Source organism: Diabrotica virgifera, chromosome 10 (genome assembly GCF_917563875.1).
Source record: "Diabrotica virgifera virgifera chromosome 10, PGI_DIABVI_V3a".
Taxonomy (NCBI): domain Eukaryota; kingdom Metazoa; phylum Arthropoda; class Insecta; order Coleoptera; family Chrysomelidae; genus Diabrotica; species Diabrotica virgifera.
The window spans coordinates 80,569,721-80,589,350 of NC_065452.1; the positions used below are offsets into that span (position 1 = coordinate 80,569,721).

Genomic DNA, 19,630 nt, shown 5'->3' on the forward strand with positions numbered 1-19,630 from the left:
CCAGCGCGCTTGAGCGTAGTCCAACTGCTGTTCTCCTTATCTTTTGTAAATTATTCCGCGATTCAAAAACATATTCCAGTGTGCATCACTTTACGATTTGGCAGACAAAAAAGAAATTGAAAATTAAAAGTTGTTAAAACTTTAAACTCGTTTTTCTCAAAACTGCTTCTTTCAAAGGCGGTGCACATTGTTACTCAAAAACTACTTGACCGATCCACCTGAAATTTTGCATATATTTTCTTTCGACATTTCGTGAGGTAGCCCTGTCGAGATAGTTTTAGCTTATTTTTTGTTTAATAATAATAAATATGTTGATATTCAACTTCTTTTACAAAAAATTTTGCTATTTTAACTTCAGAGTGATACCAAAATCTCAAAAATCGTTAAACCTAAAAAATCTGAACAGTGTTACCTCAAGAAACAAGTTAATAAAATATTTTTGAATTTTTTGTTTCACATTATCCAATGATGAGCTCTGATATCCATCGCAAAATTTATTTTTGTTGGAGGGGTCTTTAAAAATTTTCCACCGTTGGCTTATTTTTCAATATTTTGCCTTGAATTTTTTTTTAATATTTGAATTGTACTGAATATGTATATTTAATTTTAAAATAACAATTCTACCATAGTTTAACCCTCGTAAGGCGCTGCACCCCAGACCTCGTTTTTCTCACCTATCTTTTTTAATAAATTTTTTTGATTTTTGTCCATTTTTTTATTCGTTATTAAATTCAATTCTAAACGTACTCCACCCATTACAGCATTTAAAACTCTTTGCGTTTACGTGCTTTTTTGAAAAAAATGACTTTTGGATGCAAATGATGAAAATTTCGTATCCTGAATTGGACGTTTCTGATGTTCCACCTGGAGCTAACAGAGCTACGGGACAAGATCGGTGTTACTTATGTCAGAGAAAAAAGACCGAAAGTCTCGGCATAACTGTGTTGTGTGTAAAAACTTTGTGTTGCTCATTCTGTGAAAAACTTCATGTGTTTGTCTTAAAAATTATGTTTTGTACTAAAATAAATAAGTCCTAATTATCTTTCAAATTAATTTTCTCGACGTTCACATATAAAAAATGGATATACAGATGGGGTGCAAATGCACCCCGCACCGTTGTTTACGTAAGAATCTAAGCACCGACTTATGAGGGTTAAAAAAAAGAATGTGTGTGTGTACTTTGTACGCATGTAAGGAGTTATACTTCTATTATTATGATTTCAACGAAATTAATATACTTTAAACAGTTTATTTATATTTTATTTAAATATTAAACTAATTTTAATACTTACTACTTTTCAAAAAATTTTATTAAAACAATACCAAAAATTAAAAAAATAAAAGAATAAAACACACAAACACATTGAAAAATGCCACAAAAATGATTTCTGAATAATAATTGTTGGAAAAATTTCAACTAAATACGTATTTTCTGAAAAACAAATATAATAATATACTTACAATCATAAAATGTATAAAAAAAAATAAAAAAAATAAAAGTTTGTATTGGAGATTGAAACCGCGTACATTGGCGCGGTTAGTTTTGAAATTCAAGCATCTTTAGATTTTGGCTACAGAGGCATATGCATCATGTTGGAAGATAAACCAACTGAACGTTTTAAATTTTTGACACTTCTGAATTTAACCAAATTAGTTTGATTTTTGTGGAATTGAAATATTAAAATACAACAAAACAGTAAGAAAACATTATTAGATGAATATTGGTAGAAATTTTGTTGGTAATCAAATTATGTAAATCAAAGCATTGCATACTAGGTAGGTTTATTTTACATTTTCCAAATAGGTAGTTACCTATGCAATTTTTTATTACGATACTGAAACATTTACAATTACGTACTTACCTTTTGCTTTTAAAAACTATTTAATAAGTCACTACAATTATAATCTTGCTTTTTTCTCTGCCCTCACAACAATAAAAACTAATATACAGAACATTTGTTTACCCATAACCGACATATTGAACAATTATTGACAGGCCATTGCAATTACCCAATCAGAGCACGTTTAACGTTTCAGCTGCGCCCAGGACCAAGACTTTTGATGAATTCGCGAACATATAAATTTACTCCCAACGCGCCTAAAGAAGTATAACTTCAGAAGATCTCAAAAATGTGTTTCAAATAAGGATTTCAAACCATACTCGCGCCTTAGCGGCATTTTATTAATTGTGAAAACGTCCGTCATGTAAATATTGAGTGTATCTGCAATTCTTACGATATTTATATATTTATTTTTATTTATTTAGGTTAGAGACATCTTTAGACGGTCCGATTTCCCCTCAAGGACCTCCATCACCAGTAAGTTCAATTTCTCCATCACAACCACCACCTGCAGCCGTATCGTCTCATCCTCAGCCTCCGATACCTGTTTTTCTAACTGAAGATAAAGTTCCTAAAGAGATTCCAGCCGAATCCAACCCTTCACCAAAAGTTCGCGAAACCAACATCGAGCTGTTTAATAATAACATACCAAAAAATTGTACAATCGTTCAAGCAGGACACTGTAAGCCTTACCATGAAGAAACCAAACCGTTTGAAATGTCAGACTTTTATAAATACTCGACGAAGTTCAAAAAATCACCAGTTAAAACGGATGCTGAAGGGAATAAGCCTAAATTATCTGTGAGTGGAAGAAGCCAAAAAAGTTTAAGTGACAAGTTTGAGGAACTTCCTAAAAGCATGTCTTCACCTAACTATCAAAATATAAATAATAGGTAAGCATTATCGTGCAATCGACATACATTAATTAATTGCGTCATTTAACACAGTACTCTTTCTAGGTATTTTCTACTTTCTCTCTCTCTCTCTCTCTCTCTCTCTCTCTCTCTCTCTCTCCTCATTCCTTGGTCACTTCTTTCTTTCACCAGAGTCTTCGTTTGGTCTGTCCATCTTGGTCTTCGTCATTCTTTCCTTTTACCACCAATAGTTCCATAGCCCAATGTTTCTATGAATATGATTATGGAAAGTGGAAAAGATTCCAGATGACCATCATGTAACGCTTTTAATACATTCTTTTGCACGAAATTACTAAAAGAAGGGACAGAATCTCTTAGAAGATGGACAAAAAAAGTGTATATTTTGCTTGTTACTTAATATGTACACCTGTACATTTGAGCATGCATTGGTGTATATTAATTTTCGATATGAGAGCCAAATATGACGACCAAATACTATGGCAGTATAGGAAATAGCAATGATAAGTGTGTAAATGCGATTAAAAATACATTGAAAAAGAACATTTAGATCAAAAGAAATCAGACCTGAATATGTCAGATTTTCAATAAGGCAATGTCTAAAGACATTTACCAACAAATGAACGGTGGTGATTGTGGAAGCCTAGATGAGCAAGTGCTATGACTGCATGGGTAATATGTTGGACAGTGTTCGAAATGTGGGTCTACAGAAGAATTCTATGCATGTCCTGGACCGAATTGGAAGAGCTTTATATGAAAGAGAGACTATTTAAAAAAAGTAATCGAATATAACTAAATTACTTTGGTCACATAGCTGAAGAACAGGGATATGAAACTATTGGTAGTAGAAAGAAAGTACACTTGTATTAAATAAGAAATCAGAACTTGATACCTCAAACTTTAAAAAACTACTGATTGGATACATAATGTATAAGGGCAAAGGCATAGAGATAATGACGATGATCAGTAATTAAAAATGATTGTAACTGACCGTTTTTTGTAGTGGCACCCCTACACCCTTACATAACTCCCTTAATACCAGTTTGGAGTTGGACCGTCTAGCGGTTTCCGAAAATTTCTCCGACGAGATGAATGCTTGGTACAAGGAACAGCGCAAGACAAATAATAATTCAGATAACAGTACCGCGAAAAGCAGATCAACAGCAACGTTAGTTTAATTTTGTTTTTATTTATACAAAGAGTACAAGGCTAATAAAAAGATTGATAATAATGTATATAACAATGTATATATTCTTAGGCAATAAGAAGAATGCAGAGGTATCCTCGTCTTGTTACACGCTTTTAATACTCGATTTGCCGTACAAAATTAATGAAAAATAATATAACAGCATAACTTATACTCTTTTCTGATATCATCTAATCTTGCTTGTGATATATCCGTTCTCAAACATCGTTGTCAGTGCGAAACCACCTTGTAGAAAACGTTTAAGAGGCAACTTGCCATCTAATGTCATAAGTATGGCTGCCAATTGCGTTCACATATTCCTTTTCAGTAAATTGCATTCCTCGCACATGCGCACTAACTTCCCCCTTACTACTAGCACGAAAAGTACTGCAATCTATAGTGCCAATATGTTGCCATACGTACGATGGTTTTATATTTTCTGAACTTTCCTATGAATCTCTTTGGATCCAAACACCTGCGACAGAGAGAAGTATGTTTTGTTCGCAAGTATTATTCTTTTCCGTATTTCCTCCTCCTCAGTTATCCTTGCGCCCAGGTATGTAAGCTATTTTACTACTTCGATATTTGCGTCTTCTATTGTCAAAGTTTCTTTGGTTCCTAGGGGTTTAGTTTTATCTACATTGCCAGCTAGCCCTATTTCTTTCGCATTTTCTTTAAACTACACATACAGTTCTGTGATGTATCTTGCTGTTTGTCCCATTAAGTTTACATCGTCTACATAAATCACAATCTGCTTAGGCTTATTAAACAATAAATTTTTGGGTTTAAAATATATTCCACACAAATCTTAGATAGAGTCGGAGCTAGCCCATCTCACTGATTTAGCCACTTAGTTATATGGAAGGGGTCTGTTGATTTTGAACTCGTACTTGTACTTCTGTGTGAGTCATGGGAGCTTGAATGAATTTTACCAAATTCTCGCATAATTAAGTATATTTTATCTCCGTTTATGTTATCATAGGTTTGTATAAAATCTACAAAGATTTGGTAAATATCTGTATTGTGCTCCCATGTTTTAGCTAAAATTTGTTTTATGTTGAACAGCTGGTCAATACTAAACCGTCCTGGTCTTCTCCAATTTTTTAGAATTTCAGCTGGTATATTGCCTGGGGCTTTATTATTGTTCAGTGCTTTAATGGCATCCATTATTTCCTGTCTTGTGGGTGGGTATGTTAATTCATTACTCTGGTTCTGATCTTCTGTTATCTCGAAATCCGCTACTGCAAAAGAGGTGTTTGTTTGTATTCGCCCTGTTAGCAGACCCTCGAAATGGTTTTCCAGCTTTCTTTTATTGCGGCATTGTCACTGATAATTTGTCCTTCACTATTTCTAAAAAGATTGGTGTGCGGTTTATATCCCTCTATGAGTTGTTTCAGTGTTTAGCTCCTCTAGTGTCATCCTGATTGAAATCTTCCTCCATTTTTTAGTATTTGATCGTTTTCATACCTCTTCTTCTTTCTTCTGCATAATTTGTCTGCCTTTCTTCGTTCTTCTTCCTATTTTAGCGGCTTTCTTGTGTTCTTTTTTGAGTATACTCCACGTGTAGTTCATTTATTTTGTCAAGTGTGTTCACACCTATTTAATTTCAGTATACAGGTGTTTGGTAAAGAATGGGCCATAGCTTAACCTTAGATTCCTGAGGTTAAAATAGGTCGATTTAAGCTAACTTACTTTAGTACAAAAGTTGATAATAATCGAAATACAGGGTGTCAAAGTTAAACTTTTATTTTATTTATTTTTGAATATTTCCTGACAGGCATGGGACATCAACACGAAATTTGGTAAGTGGTGCTGGTACTGTACACCCTACTAAATTATGTTAACAAGCGTTTCTGGCTACTACCAGAGGCGTACGACGGGGGAACGTGAATGGTTGACCCTTCCCAAATTCTACGCCACTGGCGGAATTTCTATTTTACTGTAATTTTTTGATTCTCCAATACTTTCTATGTAAATAACATATTCTTCATTCATAACGATATAGCCATTAGTTTTCGAGATATTTGAAGCTAAAAACGAAGGAGCATAATACATTAATCAAAATAAGTGTGCCTTTTCGTTTTTAACTTCAAATATCTCGAAAACTAATGACTTTATCGTTACGAATGAAGAGCATATTATTTGCATATAAAGTATTGGAGAATCTAAAAATTATGCTAAAATAGCAGTTTCATCAGTGGCGTATAATTTGGGAAGGGTCAACCATTCACTTTCCCCTGTCGTACGCCTCTGGTATTAACCGGAAACGATTATTTAACATAGTTTAGTAAGGTGTACAGTACCTACACTTTCTGCCAAGTACCATAAGGATATGTCAAATAGTTTTATAGTACTGGACACACATAATTCTTAAAGTTTTAAATAAAGAATAATTTATTAAAAAAAAAAGAATACTTTAAAATAATTTCACATTTACAGAAAGTGTAGGCACTGTACACCCTAATAAATTATATTAAATAATCGTTTCTGGCGACTACCAGAGGCGTACGACAGTGGAAAGTGAATGGCACTGAAAATGTAGGCACTGTACACCCTAATAAATTATGTTAAATAATCGTTTCTGGCGACTACCAGAGGCGTACTACAGGGGAAAGTGAATGGTTGACCCTTCCCAAATTCTACGCCACTGATGAAACTGCTATTTTAGCATATTTTTTAGGTTCTCCAATACTTTCTATGCAAATAATATATTCTTCATTCGTAACGATAAAGTCATTAGTTTTCGAGATATTTGAAGTTAAAGATGAAAAGGCACACTTATTTTGATTAATGTATTATGCTCCTTTGTTTTTAGCTTCAAATATCTCTAAAAGTAATGGCTTTATCGTTACGAATGAAGAGTATGTTATTTACATAGAAAGTATTGGAGAATCAAAAAATTGCACTAAAATAGCAATTCCGCCAGTGGCGTAGAATTTGGGAAGGGTCAACCATTCACGTTCCCCCGTCGTACGCCTCTGGTAGTAGCCAGAAACGTTTGTTTAACATAATTTAGTAGTTTGTACAATACCAGCATCACTTATCAAATTTCGTGTTGTTGTCCCATGCCTGTCAGGAAATATTCAAAAATAAATAAAATAAAAGTGTAACTTTGACACCCTGTATTTAGGTTATTATCAACTTTTGTACTAAGGTAAGTTAGCTTAAATCGACCTATTTTAACCTCAGGAATCTAAGGTTAAGCTATGGCCCATTCTTTACCAAACACCCTGTATTGGATTGTCCATACATTCATATTATCTTCCTCTTCCACTCTACTAGCACGAAAAGTTGTGCAATCTACTTGCAATCAGCTGCTTGCAAGCTAGTTCTCGTTAATGTATACACATGTCATTTAGAAGACAATAGCTGGTAGGTACAAGTTACTGTCTTGTTTTACTAATGACCATACGTATGGAACAATAGATATGATAAATTATATTACATAATCTTCAGATGTTTTGAGTACAGTCTTACCAAATTCACTTTGTATTTGAAATTTGGATGCGCATTGGTGTTGACGTTTGGAAAATTGAAATTTTCTCAATTTTATTTTGGTCACATCTCACCACGTAAAATACCTGCACGGAGATTCTTTTCCTGTCTCGCTTATGAGTTCCGCGGTCTCCGTTCTCTTTGTGCCCATCTCAAACACAAAGTGAATTTGGTCAGACAGTACTTAAATCGTGGATCATAAATTCATTTTTTAACAAAAAAATAAAATAGTTAACAGGACGGAGATGCCAAACTGTTCTTTTGTAAATGTTTAGATAGCAGATTTATTACTGAAAAAATTTCAGTATAATTTTTAATTTACTGACTGTTCTACAAAGTCAAATATTAAAAATACAGTACATAATTACATTTTTATTTGACATATGGGTGTTTTTCGTGGGAAAATGATAAGAAATATTTTGTAATAAAAACGATATAAGTATAACAGATGGAATAATTTAAGTACTGAATATTTTATCCATGACATTTTTACTCGTCTGAGAAAAAATACTTCAAATTTAAACACATCGCCATGAATTTTTAAGAGTAATTTATTTAATGAGTTCGTTGTCTTAAATTAATATAAATGAAAGTACTACCTACTCTAATTTTTTTCAAAAGTATAAAAATCAAGAAAAATACATTACCCTATCTGACAAAACTTAATTACACATACTGGGTGTTTTTTATGTATATAACTTTAAAATGAATTAAAACTTGTAAATTGTATTGATTGTCACGAAATTAGCTTTATTTGAAAGGTAAATTTGCCATGTTTTTATTTAAATGCCATATCTGACGGTGGGTGTAGAATACCCAACAGGTAATAGTCCAACGGTGTTAATTCGGGTAATCTTGGAGGCCAATTCGCGCAATTATGCGCTCACCAAACGGTTCAACAAATCGATTATGGCACACGCTGCGCGACAGGTTGCACCATCTTGTTGATACCACAGCTACCCCGCATTAAGGCCATTCAGTTCAGGAACAAAAAGTCATTGATCATGGCTTTATATCACCATTAACTGTAACGTTCTAGCCGGTGTCGTTTTTGAAAAAGTAAGGAATAATGTTTCCTTCGGTCCTCAAAACACAACAAACAGTCAAGAAAATTAGGATCTACAGCAATCTAGTTTTGGACCTATTCAATTCTGTTTTGAGTTGGATTTTGTAAACCCGCAAACTAAGATAATTTGGCAAAATCTTCCAAAAGGGATGGGCACAAAATTGTGCATGATGGCGAATATATTCATTTGGTCATCACAGTCTCTCCATCATAAGATGGCCAACAATACTGAATACCAGTAGCGGATCTAGAAATGTGCCGTGGGGGAACTTCCGATGAAACACCAACCAAAAGACATAAAAAATATAAACTCAAACTGCATAAAAGACATAAATTATAACTTATATGAATTAGGTTCCCTTAATTTTCCTATGTAGTTGTTTATTGGGTTAACTTTGTCTGTGGTGTAAGTTTCATGAATTTTTGACCTTCTGTAGGGGGATTTGCTCTACTCCCCGCTGTGGGTTGTAAAAATGTCTGAATCTAAAAATAACCCGAGAAATAGTTTTTTTTCTAATTTAAAAGTATTTTGCAATCTGTTGAGTGTCAACAACAAAAGTAATGACATTGACTAAGGACAAGATAGATTTTACCCACTGGTAAAATCAAAGTACAATTTTTATAAAGTTGTATAGAAAATAATTACATTTTATAACTACTAACTAATTAGTTTAAAAGATTACTCTAAATGGTAAGTCCAGTGGTTTGAACCACTAAACCTAGACTGTTCTTGGGAATTGTCTAGCTAGGAGGTTAAGTGTAAACTGGTTTTCATGATCCTCCAACTTGGCAATGTATGCAGCGCTACGTTTTGTGATGACTTCTTGTACCATATCCATTTTAAGGTTCTCGGTGAATAATTCTGTTGTTGATGTACCAAGGTGCACTAGTGATGGTTCTGAGGGTTTTTGATTGGAAGCGTTGGATGATTTCGATGTTGGAGTGACTGGCTGTTCTCCATAGTTCCAACCCATATGTCCAGATTGGCATAAGTATTGCCTTATAGAGCAGCAATTTATTATCCAGAGATAGTCTTGATGAATGGCCCATTAACCAATACATATTTCTGAATTGGAGACCTAGTTGCTTTCTCTTGGTTCAGATATGTTTCCTCCATGTGAGACTTCTGTCCAAATGAATACCAAGATATTTTACCTCGTTGGCTGATGGTAATTGGTGATTGTTTAAAGTTACAGGAGGACAAGTTTCTCTTCGTGTTGTAAATGTAATATGAATAGATTTTCCTTCATTGACTTTAATTTCCCATTCCAAAAACCAATCTTGTATTCTGTCTAGATACGCTTGAAGGAGATGCGAGGCATAAATAGGGTCAGTGTGTGAGGCTAGGATTTCAGTATCGTCGGCAAATGTTCCTAGCATCATTTCTTCTGTAGGTGGTCTCTCCTCTAGTGGTTCCTGAAGAGTTGGAGGTATATCTACGGTAAACAAGAGATACAAGGTAGGTCCCAGCACGCTACCCTGTGGTACGCCAGGTTTGATAGAATAGAATTTGGAAATTGCATCTTGGTATTTAATAAAATAACACCTACTTGACAAATATGACTCAAGAAGAATGTAAAAGCTGTGCGGTAATGTCCTTTTTAGCTTGTATAGGAGACCTTCATGTCATACCTTGTCAAATGCATGCCTAACGTCAAGAAATGCCGCTGAACAGTACCTTTTGGCCTCAAAATTAGCATTTATATGTTTTACCACTCTGTGAACTTGTTGGATTGTTGAGTGATGGGGCCGAAATTCAAACTGGTGGTCTGGAATTAGATTTTTGATCCAGGGTTCGAATTTTTTTACTAATAGTTTTTCGAAAACTTTAGACGTGATTGGCAAGAGGCTGATTGGCCTGTACGATGTAGTTTCTTCTTGAGGTTTCCCCGGTTTTAGAATGGTTATTATCTGAGACACTTTCCATTGATCAGGAAAGTAACTTAAGTTTAATATGGATTGAATATAAACGTTATAAGTTTTATGAATTTGAGAGGTAATCCTTTCAACACTTTTCCACTGATCAAGTCGTACCCTGGAGATTTTCTATCGTTTAAATTATTAATAGCTAAGATGACTTCGGACGATTTAAATTTCGGAATAAGCAAACTCATTTGATATGGACTTTGAAGAAATGAAAATACGTCTACTTCCACAGGTGAATTCATTTGATTGGGAGTAAATACTTCGGAGAAATACTCTGCAAAACAACGTACTTTCTCTTCTGCACTACGAGCCCATTCTCTTTCCGATTTTCTTATTGGAGGTGACGGATTGTTTCAGTTTTCTCGTGGCTTTCCATAGCGAATAATCGCTATCTTTAGTGGAATCTAAATTTTCCAAGTAATACTGAAGTGATCGGTTTTTGAGATCTTCGAACAGCTTTTTTAATTCCCTTGGTGCACTATTGAATCTACGCTTATCGGCAGGATCTCTCGTCTGTTGCCATCTTTTCCTCAATCTTCTCTTTAGCAAAATTTTTCTTTGACTACTTGTGGGCAGTCATTTATTATGCATTTATCTTGTATTGTTGGTGCTTGCCAGGCAGCTGATTGGATATTTGTAGTTAGTTATTCCACAGCAAGAAATAGGTCCTCTTTGGTTTTTAGTGGAATGTCTAGAGACACCTTGTTCTCCAGGATAGATCTGAATTTTGGCCAGTGTGTGCGTCTGTTATGAAGTGAGGGGATATTTCTTTAATAAGTACCTGGGTTCCAACTGTGAATAGTATAGGCGAGTGATCAGAAGATAATTCGTAGCATGATGTAGCTTTTATATTAGACCTAGGGGTGTTCTAAACCAAAGCAAAATCGACCAAATCGGGGATTTTATTTCTGTCCGAGTCCGAGGGCCAGTATGTTGGTTCGCCGGTTGATGCATAATCCATATTATTTGACTCTATGATATTTAGTAGAACTCTACATCTCGGAGTGATTAGTCTTGATCCCCACCTGGTATGTTTGGCATTGATAGTCCCCTGCTGCTATGAAGCGGCTCCCAAGTGAATTGTAATAATCTTTAAATTGTTAGTTTGTGATAGAGTGTCGTGGGGGGCAATACAGCGCAGATACTGTAAGTGGTCCATCCCAGTCTTCAACCACAATATTGGTTGCTTGAATATGATTTGTTTGGTACTCGTCAGCATTATGATGTTTTATTGTATTTCTAACTATAATAGTAGATCCTCCATGTGCGGATCCATCTGGATAATTAGTAGTATATATAGTATAGTTTGGAATTTTAGGTAACTTTTTTGTGTGAAGTGAGTTTCGGATACTAGCAGTATATCTATTTTATGAAGGTGTATCACTAGAAATAGTGTTTTTAATTTAAAAGTTCTATATCTCTAAAAAACACCTGTTATAAGTCGCAGTTGATTCAGTATTAAACCGCTAAATCTTAAACAAATTTGAAGTTTTTTCTCAAAACATAAAAACTTTGTAGGACATTACGTTTAAAGATGCATATAAGAAGTTAAGACTGAATTTGAAAAACTACTATGGACATTTTATACTACTGTTAATAGTCTTGATCACAAACTTTTAAATATCAATAGTTATATTTTGTATTTTACCAATACACACGAACAAGAAAATGGTACATTTTATAGTGATTAATAAGTACAGCAATGTTATTTTTGAATGGTCGTATTAGATGGGAATTTAAATGGAAAAAAGGAAACGATATTAACGTTTGCAAAGAAAGTAGTTGCACTTCCATCTAATGCACTTAATGTACCCAAAAACTTTGACGAACTAAACTTCATTTTGGAAGTGCAATAGTCTGAAAGCCTTTTTCTTGCATTCTTTTAGCACTTGTTCCATTTTTCTGTTAAAGAAGTTTCCACCTTTTTTCCATGTCATGTTTTCACTTGGGAAGAGATTCGTAATAAAATTTGTCTCTCAAATTATAAATTTATTTTTTAATGTCAATAGTCTCTACTCAGTGTTGTATTCTTTTTTGTGTGTAGTGAGATAAAATCGAGGAAAATTGTTTTATGAATTAAAAAAGGATTTATTAAATATAATCTATATTCTGTTTCTAGTATACAATTGAATCTAAAATAAAAATATTTTTTATACATTTTTGTGTGTTAAAATGTTACATATATGATATATCAAAATGTTTAAAGTAAACTTATAATAATATTTGCACATCTTAGACTCTGTACACATGAGCGTGTTAGACGCCGCGTTTGCCTAATGCGCGTTTCAAGTACCAAAGGAACAAATGCTATCGTTCACACGCAAGCGCGCATTTAGCATAAACGTCGTGAAAACGTAGCGCTTGTAGAATACACTTCAAAAAGTGAAAATTTTGATATGGAACTATGTATGTTCAATGTATCTTTTAAACTCATAGATACAGTAGAACTCCGATTATCCGTGCTATGATTTTCTATTACTCAAGTTGTATTTTTGAGGTTTTATCAAAATAGCGTCATCGTAAATCACTTGACGGAAACTCTATATGACGAAAGAGAGACTCATAATGAAAGATTTATTTTTTCTGGTATCTTTTTATGGTAGGTACATATCGGTGGCGCCTAAAATCCCGACAGCCAAAATCCCGACGGCCAAAACCGACACGCCAGAATCCCAACACGCCAGAATCCCGACATGCAACAATCCTCGTTTAAGTAAAAATTCCGACCACTACATTTTGAATATTTATTGTTTCCTTTTCAAATACAATACCAAATCATATTATAGAGTATTTAAATTGGAAAATTATTACTTACTAATAAGTACGGGTACTAATTATTATGTATTTTAAAAGAAAAAATTGTTTAAACACTTCATTTTATAATATAAAAGCTATACTTACTGAAACGGAGGGTTGTAAGTGACATGATAATATATCTATTATATGAAAGTAAACTTGAATTCAGGATTTGATTATACATATATTATTGGACTATATATTGGCAAAAAAAAATAATTTAATTCATATAGCCATGTTAGAAAATTTATTTAGAAAATTAGTTCATATTAAATGCTAAATACTGTTGTTTAGTAAAAAAAAATAAAAAACAGATGACCATAAACAAGAAATAAATGTAATTATATGTCAAAAAGAAACTTATCAAACCTGTCGGGATTTTGGCCGGTCGGGATTCTGGCGTGTCGGGATTCTGGCGTGTCGGGATTTTGGCCGTCGGGATTGTGGCTGTCGGGATTTTGGCTGTCGGGATTTTGGGGTAGACCCGGTACATATGTATGTGTATACGTACATATGTATTATACATAAGAAATACATGTTCGGATTATCTGTGCTTTTCAATTATCCGTGCCACCTCCGGTCCCGAGAAGCACGGATAATCGGGGTTCTACTGTATATCGAAATTGTATATTTAAATGACATGCGGAATATTCTGTTCTATAAGTATGTTTATTATTTATAAATCATAATATTTTCCATAAAAATTTGTAATTAAAACAAGTACTCATATAGCAGTACAACAGATTCTTAGTTCCTAGTTGTAATGTTTTATCAATAAATTATTTGTATTTCTATTTCAAATTCCTAGGAAGAATGACAGGCAGCCGAGTATCTAACTCATCTAACTCCATAATTATACTGGCTGTCGACTAAACCGCGTCGCTAGCGCTGTCATGTGTACGGTACCACTTTTTCAAGCCTGCGCTTAACGCGGCGTCTGCCGCCCTCATGTGCACAGACCCTTAGATAATGACATTTAATAGATAGTATACTGGAGTGTTTGTCTGTTAAAAATACTTTTATTTACGTTAGTCTGTATGTTTAGGGTTTTTATGAAATTTGATCCCTTATTACATATTCCAAATGTCGAACAAACCTAAATATGAGACCATTTCTAGTATTTACAAATATTTTGACCACCATTATATCTTTCTCGCTTCTGATTGAAGCAAATTTTAAATACCAACATTCTAATATTTGTGTCATGTGAGCGAGGTTATTTTTAAATTACTACTATAGGGGATTTAGTTATTGAAAGATTAAATTAACGAAATTATTTGACGTGTTTGTGAGTTGAATTAGTATAATTGAAATTATTTCATCCTTTGACTTCATAAACATTTTCCTTTTGACTGCAAAAAATCCTCCACCCTGTAAATTTTTGGAATTAAGAAATATTACTTCACCTCTTTCATTTTTAAATTAAAAAAATATCATTACTACTAAATGGTCTGATAAGCAACCTTTGAAATGAAAAACATATTTTTCCAGAACATTATTTTATTTTATTCGATATAATCCCTTTTTAGCTCAATACTTCTAACTCTTTATGCCGTCCGAATAATCCGATTCTGGAAGCTCTGCAAAATAGGTGTTTATTTCGTCAATTATCTCTTCGTTCGAGCTGATTTTTTTTATTTACGAGCCATCTCTTCAGATTTGAGAACACATTATAATCGGAGGGGACCAAATCAGGAGAATAAGCCGCATGAGAAAGTAATTTGAAGTCCAACTCGTGCATTTTTCCATTACCATAACGCTCTTGCTAGTTGGTGCATTATCTTGGAGAAACAATACTTTTTTCTTCTGGCATATCACTGAGTTCCTGTTTCAGTTTTTCCAATAACGCAGAGTAATATTGGCTATTAATAATTTTACCTTTTTGAAGATAGTCAATTAAAATTATTCCTTTGCAATTCTGTCAAATGTTGGTTCCGTGAATTTCGTAGTGGCCGTATATCTACATGAACAACGTACTGGACGGCCCACCAATGCAGTTAAACCAGAAAATATGGTGAAGAAAGTCCACAAAATGGTTCTAGCTGATCGTAAAGTGAAGGTGCGTGAATTGGCAGAGGCCACAAAAATTAGTAAAGAGAGTACTAGTCATAGTTTTAACGAAGTTTTGAATATCAAAAAATTATCTTGCCGATGGGTGCCGCATTTACTGACCATTGACCAAAAACATGATGAATGACTACTTCTCAGCAGTAGTTGGACCTTATGAACTGTAATATGTGGTGCATTGTACACTGTTAAATTGGCTGAACTGCTGAATTTACAGCACAATCTGTCAGACTTTTGGCTTCAATTGGTAACCTTTGAAGAAACTACACACCAGAGAACAAAATGAACGCATAACAGTGGACTGAAGCCGGCGAAACTGCTCCAAAGCGTCCAAGCGTCGCTTAATGAGTCAAAACGTTTATGAACACTGTATTTATGGAGTAGTCTGAAGGAGCATTAGTGCCGTAATATTTCACCAGCTGTTCTTTTGTTTCCTTCGCCGTTTTATTTCTCAGATAATAATGTTTAATAAGAGATCGATAATAGTTTTTATTCATATGCGTCATTTTTTCAAACAATTTAATTTTATGCAGCTGTCAAAAATATAGTTATGACCGCATCGGTTACGTATCAGACCACCAGGTACTTGATTTCTTAGCATACTTTATTTAATTAGCAAGCTACTAAAGGAAATGGTATAATAGCGAACATTATTTTTAAAAATGTGGAAAACATGTTATTTTTTTGTCTGCAAATGTACCTTTCTTTCGCAATTTCTGACATCACGTTTATAAAACATTTTTATATGCTTCTGCTTCAACCTCTGCTCAATTATCAGCTCATACAGATCCAGTGGATGGGTACCATATGTTTTTGAAGTCACTTGCTTGTCACCAAAAAATATTTGCCGCCTGCGATCTAATATGGCTCATTCATGCAAGATCCTGTTGACTGTTTCAGATTTTCTGCTACAGAGTCTAGCTCTCAAGTCTCCATGAAACAATCCTATAGAATGCAGGTATTCGTTGACTGGCGCATGTCCAGTAAGGAAGCCTGTCATGACTCTGAGCTGATTCATCTTTGTTTTTCGCACTACTTCAGCCCTATTAACACATATCCGTCCAATATATATTTTGCTATGTGTTTTTCCGGGTATATTTTCCCAGTAAGGGTTACGCTCGATGCACATTTGCGCCTTTTCAAGCTGCGTGCGATAGCTGGCGGTTCAGCAGTACGTGAGTTGAATTTATTTACTGCACACTCGAGCTGAACCGTGGCGTGCAAGCCGCGTGGACCGAGAGCACGCCCGTTTCTGCTACGCCGCCACGTGCACGCGGCTTGAAAACAAGTCATGCGGTTTAGCAGTCTGTACTGGGCAATCAGTGAGTACACGTTAACCGCGCGATGGATTTCAACGTAGATACAGAGCTGTTTATTTCTGGCGTGTATTGCCCCCCGAGAAACCGCTCAAATGTGTGTTGACGGGAAACTTGGCTTGAAAAAAAGCAGCTTGCAAAGCCGCACATGTGCATCGAGCCTTATATTTTATCTAGCTTTTTCCGGCCGCGAACAATACTTTTTGCCACTCCCACCTAATCTGCACCTAAGGATTTTATAGCTGATGTTCTATCTGGACTGTTAGACGTATATACTATCTTTGTTGGGACACATAGAAACAAAGGAAAGATATAATGGAAAGTATATTTTAAAAAGAAAAAAATACTATTTCGGAAAAAAAATGTATAGGTACGTTAAATAATTTAATTATAAATAAGGGTAGTGTAAGTATTTTGAACTGTAATATTTTGTTATTTACACTGAATGTTTGTCTTACCAATACTCAAATTGTTTTGTTTATTGTCTTACCAGTGAACGTTTTTATACAAAATATTGTTTGACAGCCTGTTTTTTATATTCTGTACTTTTGTTAAAGTATTTGTAATGATCTCTCTAAAGTTAATATGTTAAATTTATCTGTAATTTTTAGATATTCGAGTTTACTTTGTATTGGTTGTGATTTCTAGGCAATATTTGGGTTTTCATTAAAAAAAACCAAAGGATAGTGCCTTAAAAAGGGTTTATAAATATTTTTATATTAATATATTTTCATATTATTTTTTTTTTATTTTATTTTCCTTTTCCTTTTTTTTCTACTTTTTTTTCCAAGTAATAAAATTGTATTTTGGGTAATTCCAATTTATTAACATAAAAAGAACAATTTTTTTTATGTAAACGTTTTATGAAGATTTCAAAAAAGCATATGACAGCTGTGAAAAAAAAATATTGGAGATACGGACTCTCCGATTGTAAAAAAGACGTGCTTCTACGATTATAGGAATATGTATTGAAAATTTCTTAACTTTTATGGAAGCAAACAAGATTTGAGAGTATTTTCTACAAACGGCCACAGCTTCTATCGCCTCTTCGTTTAAAGAAATTTTACGTTTTAATTTTTTTTTTTTACTTTTTTAAGTTGACATTTTTTTCTCGAAGCTATCTGTTATAAACTGGTCGTACTACGGCTAATCGGCTTATTGTACATCTTCCATTCTCTCATGATTACCCCATTCTAGGATTCTGGAACCCTGTACCAGCTTATACAGGTCTAGTGGATGGATACCATATATTTTTGGAGTTACTTGGTTGTCTCCAAAAAGTGTTAACATAACATGTAAAATTCTGTGCTTGAAATACAGAGGTATATTCTCCTGTGCCCTGTTTTTAAACTAGGAGAAGTAAACTCAAAAGACAGGATCACACCCAATAATGTCACTAGAAAAATCACCAGATTCATCTTCTTTTTTGGTTGATCATGTCGGGCTTCGACGGTAATCCATAAATGTTAAGGCCGCGTCTCACCATCAAATAATTTGATCAAAAGTTTGAGCAAACTTGACGTACTTGAGGAAGTACGTCAAAGTGACGTTACAATTGCAGTTTTTTTGAAATTCTAAAAATCTGTGCTCTCACTATCAGTCTAGTTTGATCAAATTTTTTGTATTGAGTTGTCTAACTTGTTTGTACTTTATTTAAAATTAAAATTTTTCATTATTATCCACAATGAACACTCAGGATGTGACGTCACTAACTGTCACTTTCAGTTTGCTCAAACCAGTTTGATCAAATTATTTGATGGTGGGACGCGGCCTTTATACTAATACGTCGCTAACGAGTTCTAAAGACAACTGTTGTTTAGATAAATGCAGACTAAAAATTAAAAAAAATACTCAGAAAACACGAAAAATCGCCGATATAATTTAATTAACCTATGAATTTTAAATACAGTAGAACCCGATAAGTCGGCTCCCGATAACCCGGAAGTCCGGTTAATCCGGACCGATTTTCATCAAACATTTCAACAATTTAAAATAAAAATGTATGTAATATAATATTTGAGAGATAATAGCCCAATAAAATAAAATAAAATCAAAATGTAATTCCGTACAGGTTGGAATAAATTTTTTATTAAAGTTTAGGTCAAAACAAAAGATATTTTCAAGAAAGTATATGATTCATATGAGGGGATCATTGTTTAAATCATTAAAAATTGGTAATTTTTGCACAAAATTTACTTTTTTAACTGCTGCGGCAATTCTTGTTTTTATTAAGGATTTTACAATTTTTTCTGCAAAGATGAAGAAACAGCCTTTTAGATGAGACTTACTAAATTAAATTTGACCCATAATTAATTTAAACAATTGTAAATCAAAATTGAAAAACAAATTTCCAAAAAAATATTTGCAATATAAATAAGCAGTATAAAATATTTTGTTTTGCAGAAAAAGTTTCGCTATGATATCACTATAAATTAACAAAAAAATTGGTTGATAAATATTGAGTAGTTTATGAGATATTTAATTTGTTTATAAAAAATTACCATTTTTTCAATTGCAAAAACGCGGTTGTTGCCGATAGAGTATACAAGTTTTAAAGGTCTCATTTTGTTTGCTTTTATGTATATTTTCGATAAATGTATTGACAAATTAAAATTTTAATTAAACACCCTTTCAAAATGGCGTTTGAAAATTGGTGTAATTTGTTTAAAACTTGTTTTTTTAATAACATCACCGGGATCAAAAATTTTGAAATTATTTTTCGATACTCGTGTTTCTGGTAGTTTTTGACACACTTACAAAAGAAAAAAAATTCTAGATCCATTTTTTGCCGAGATAGCTTTTCCAAGTTTAAAAATTCATAATTTGTTTATTTATCAATATTAACATTTTAAAGTGCGTGAGTACATCTATCAACCCTACTACTTAACAATGTTTATACATAGAGTTAAAATTTTAGAATATTTTAAAAAATAATGATTTTCGTAGCGACCTTAACTGAAAACTTTTTGCATGAAGACTGATGTAGTAGTACTTTGCAATATCTTCGTTAATAATGGACCAATTTCAATGTTTTTTTTAGTTTATGTTAGCTTATAAAAATAGTA

The 19,630-nt window shown here is 33.5% G+C and overlaps 1 protein-coding gene across 2 annotated transcripts in view; it reads left to right on the plus strand.

The window, feature by feature from the left end:
• LOC114344635 (uncharacterized) overlaps positions 1–17,305 on the plus strand; it is a 73,674-nt gene extending 56,369 nt beyond the window's left edge. For both annotated transcript variants that reach the window (XM_028295463.2, XM_028295462.2), the window contains exons 9-10: positions 2,267–2,734; positions 3,717–17,305. In XM_028295463.2, coding sequence (XP_028151264.1) covers positions 2,267–2,734; positions 3,717–3,891 — 643 coding nt within the window. In that variant the 3' untranslated portion in view covers positions 3,892–17,305. The remainder of the gene's footprint in view (positions 1–2,266; positions 2,735–3,716) is intronic.
• Positions 17,306–19,630: the final 2,325 nt, after the last annotated feature.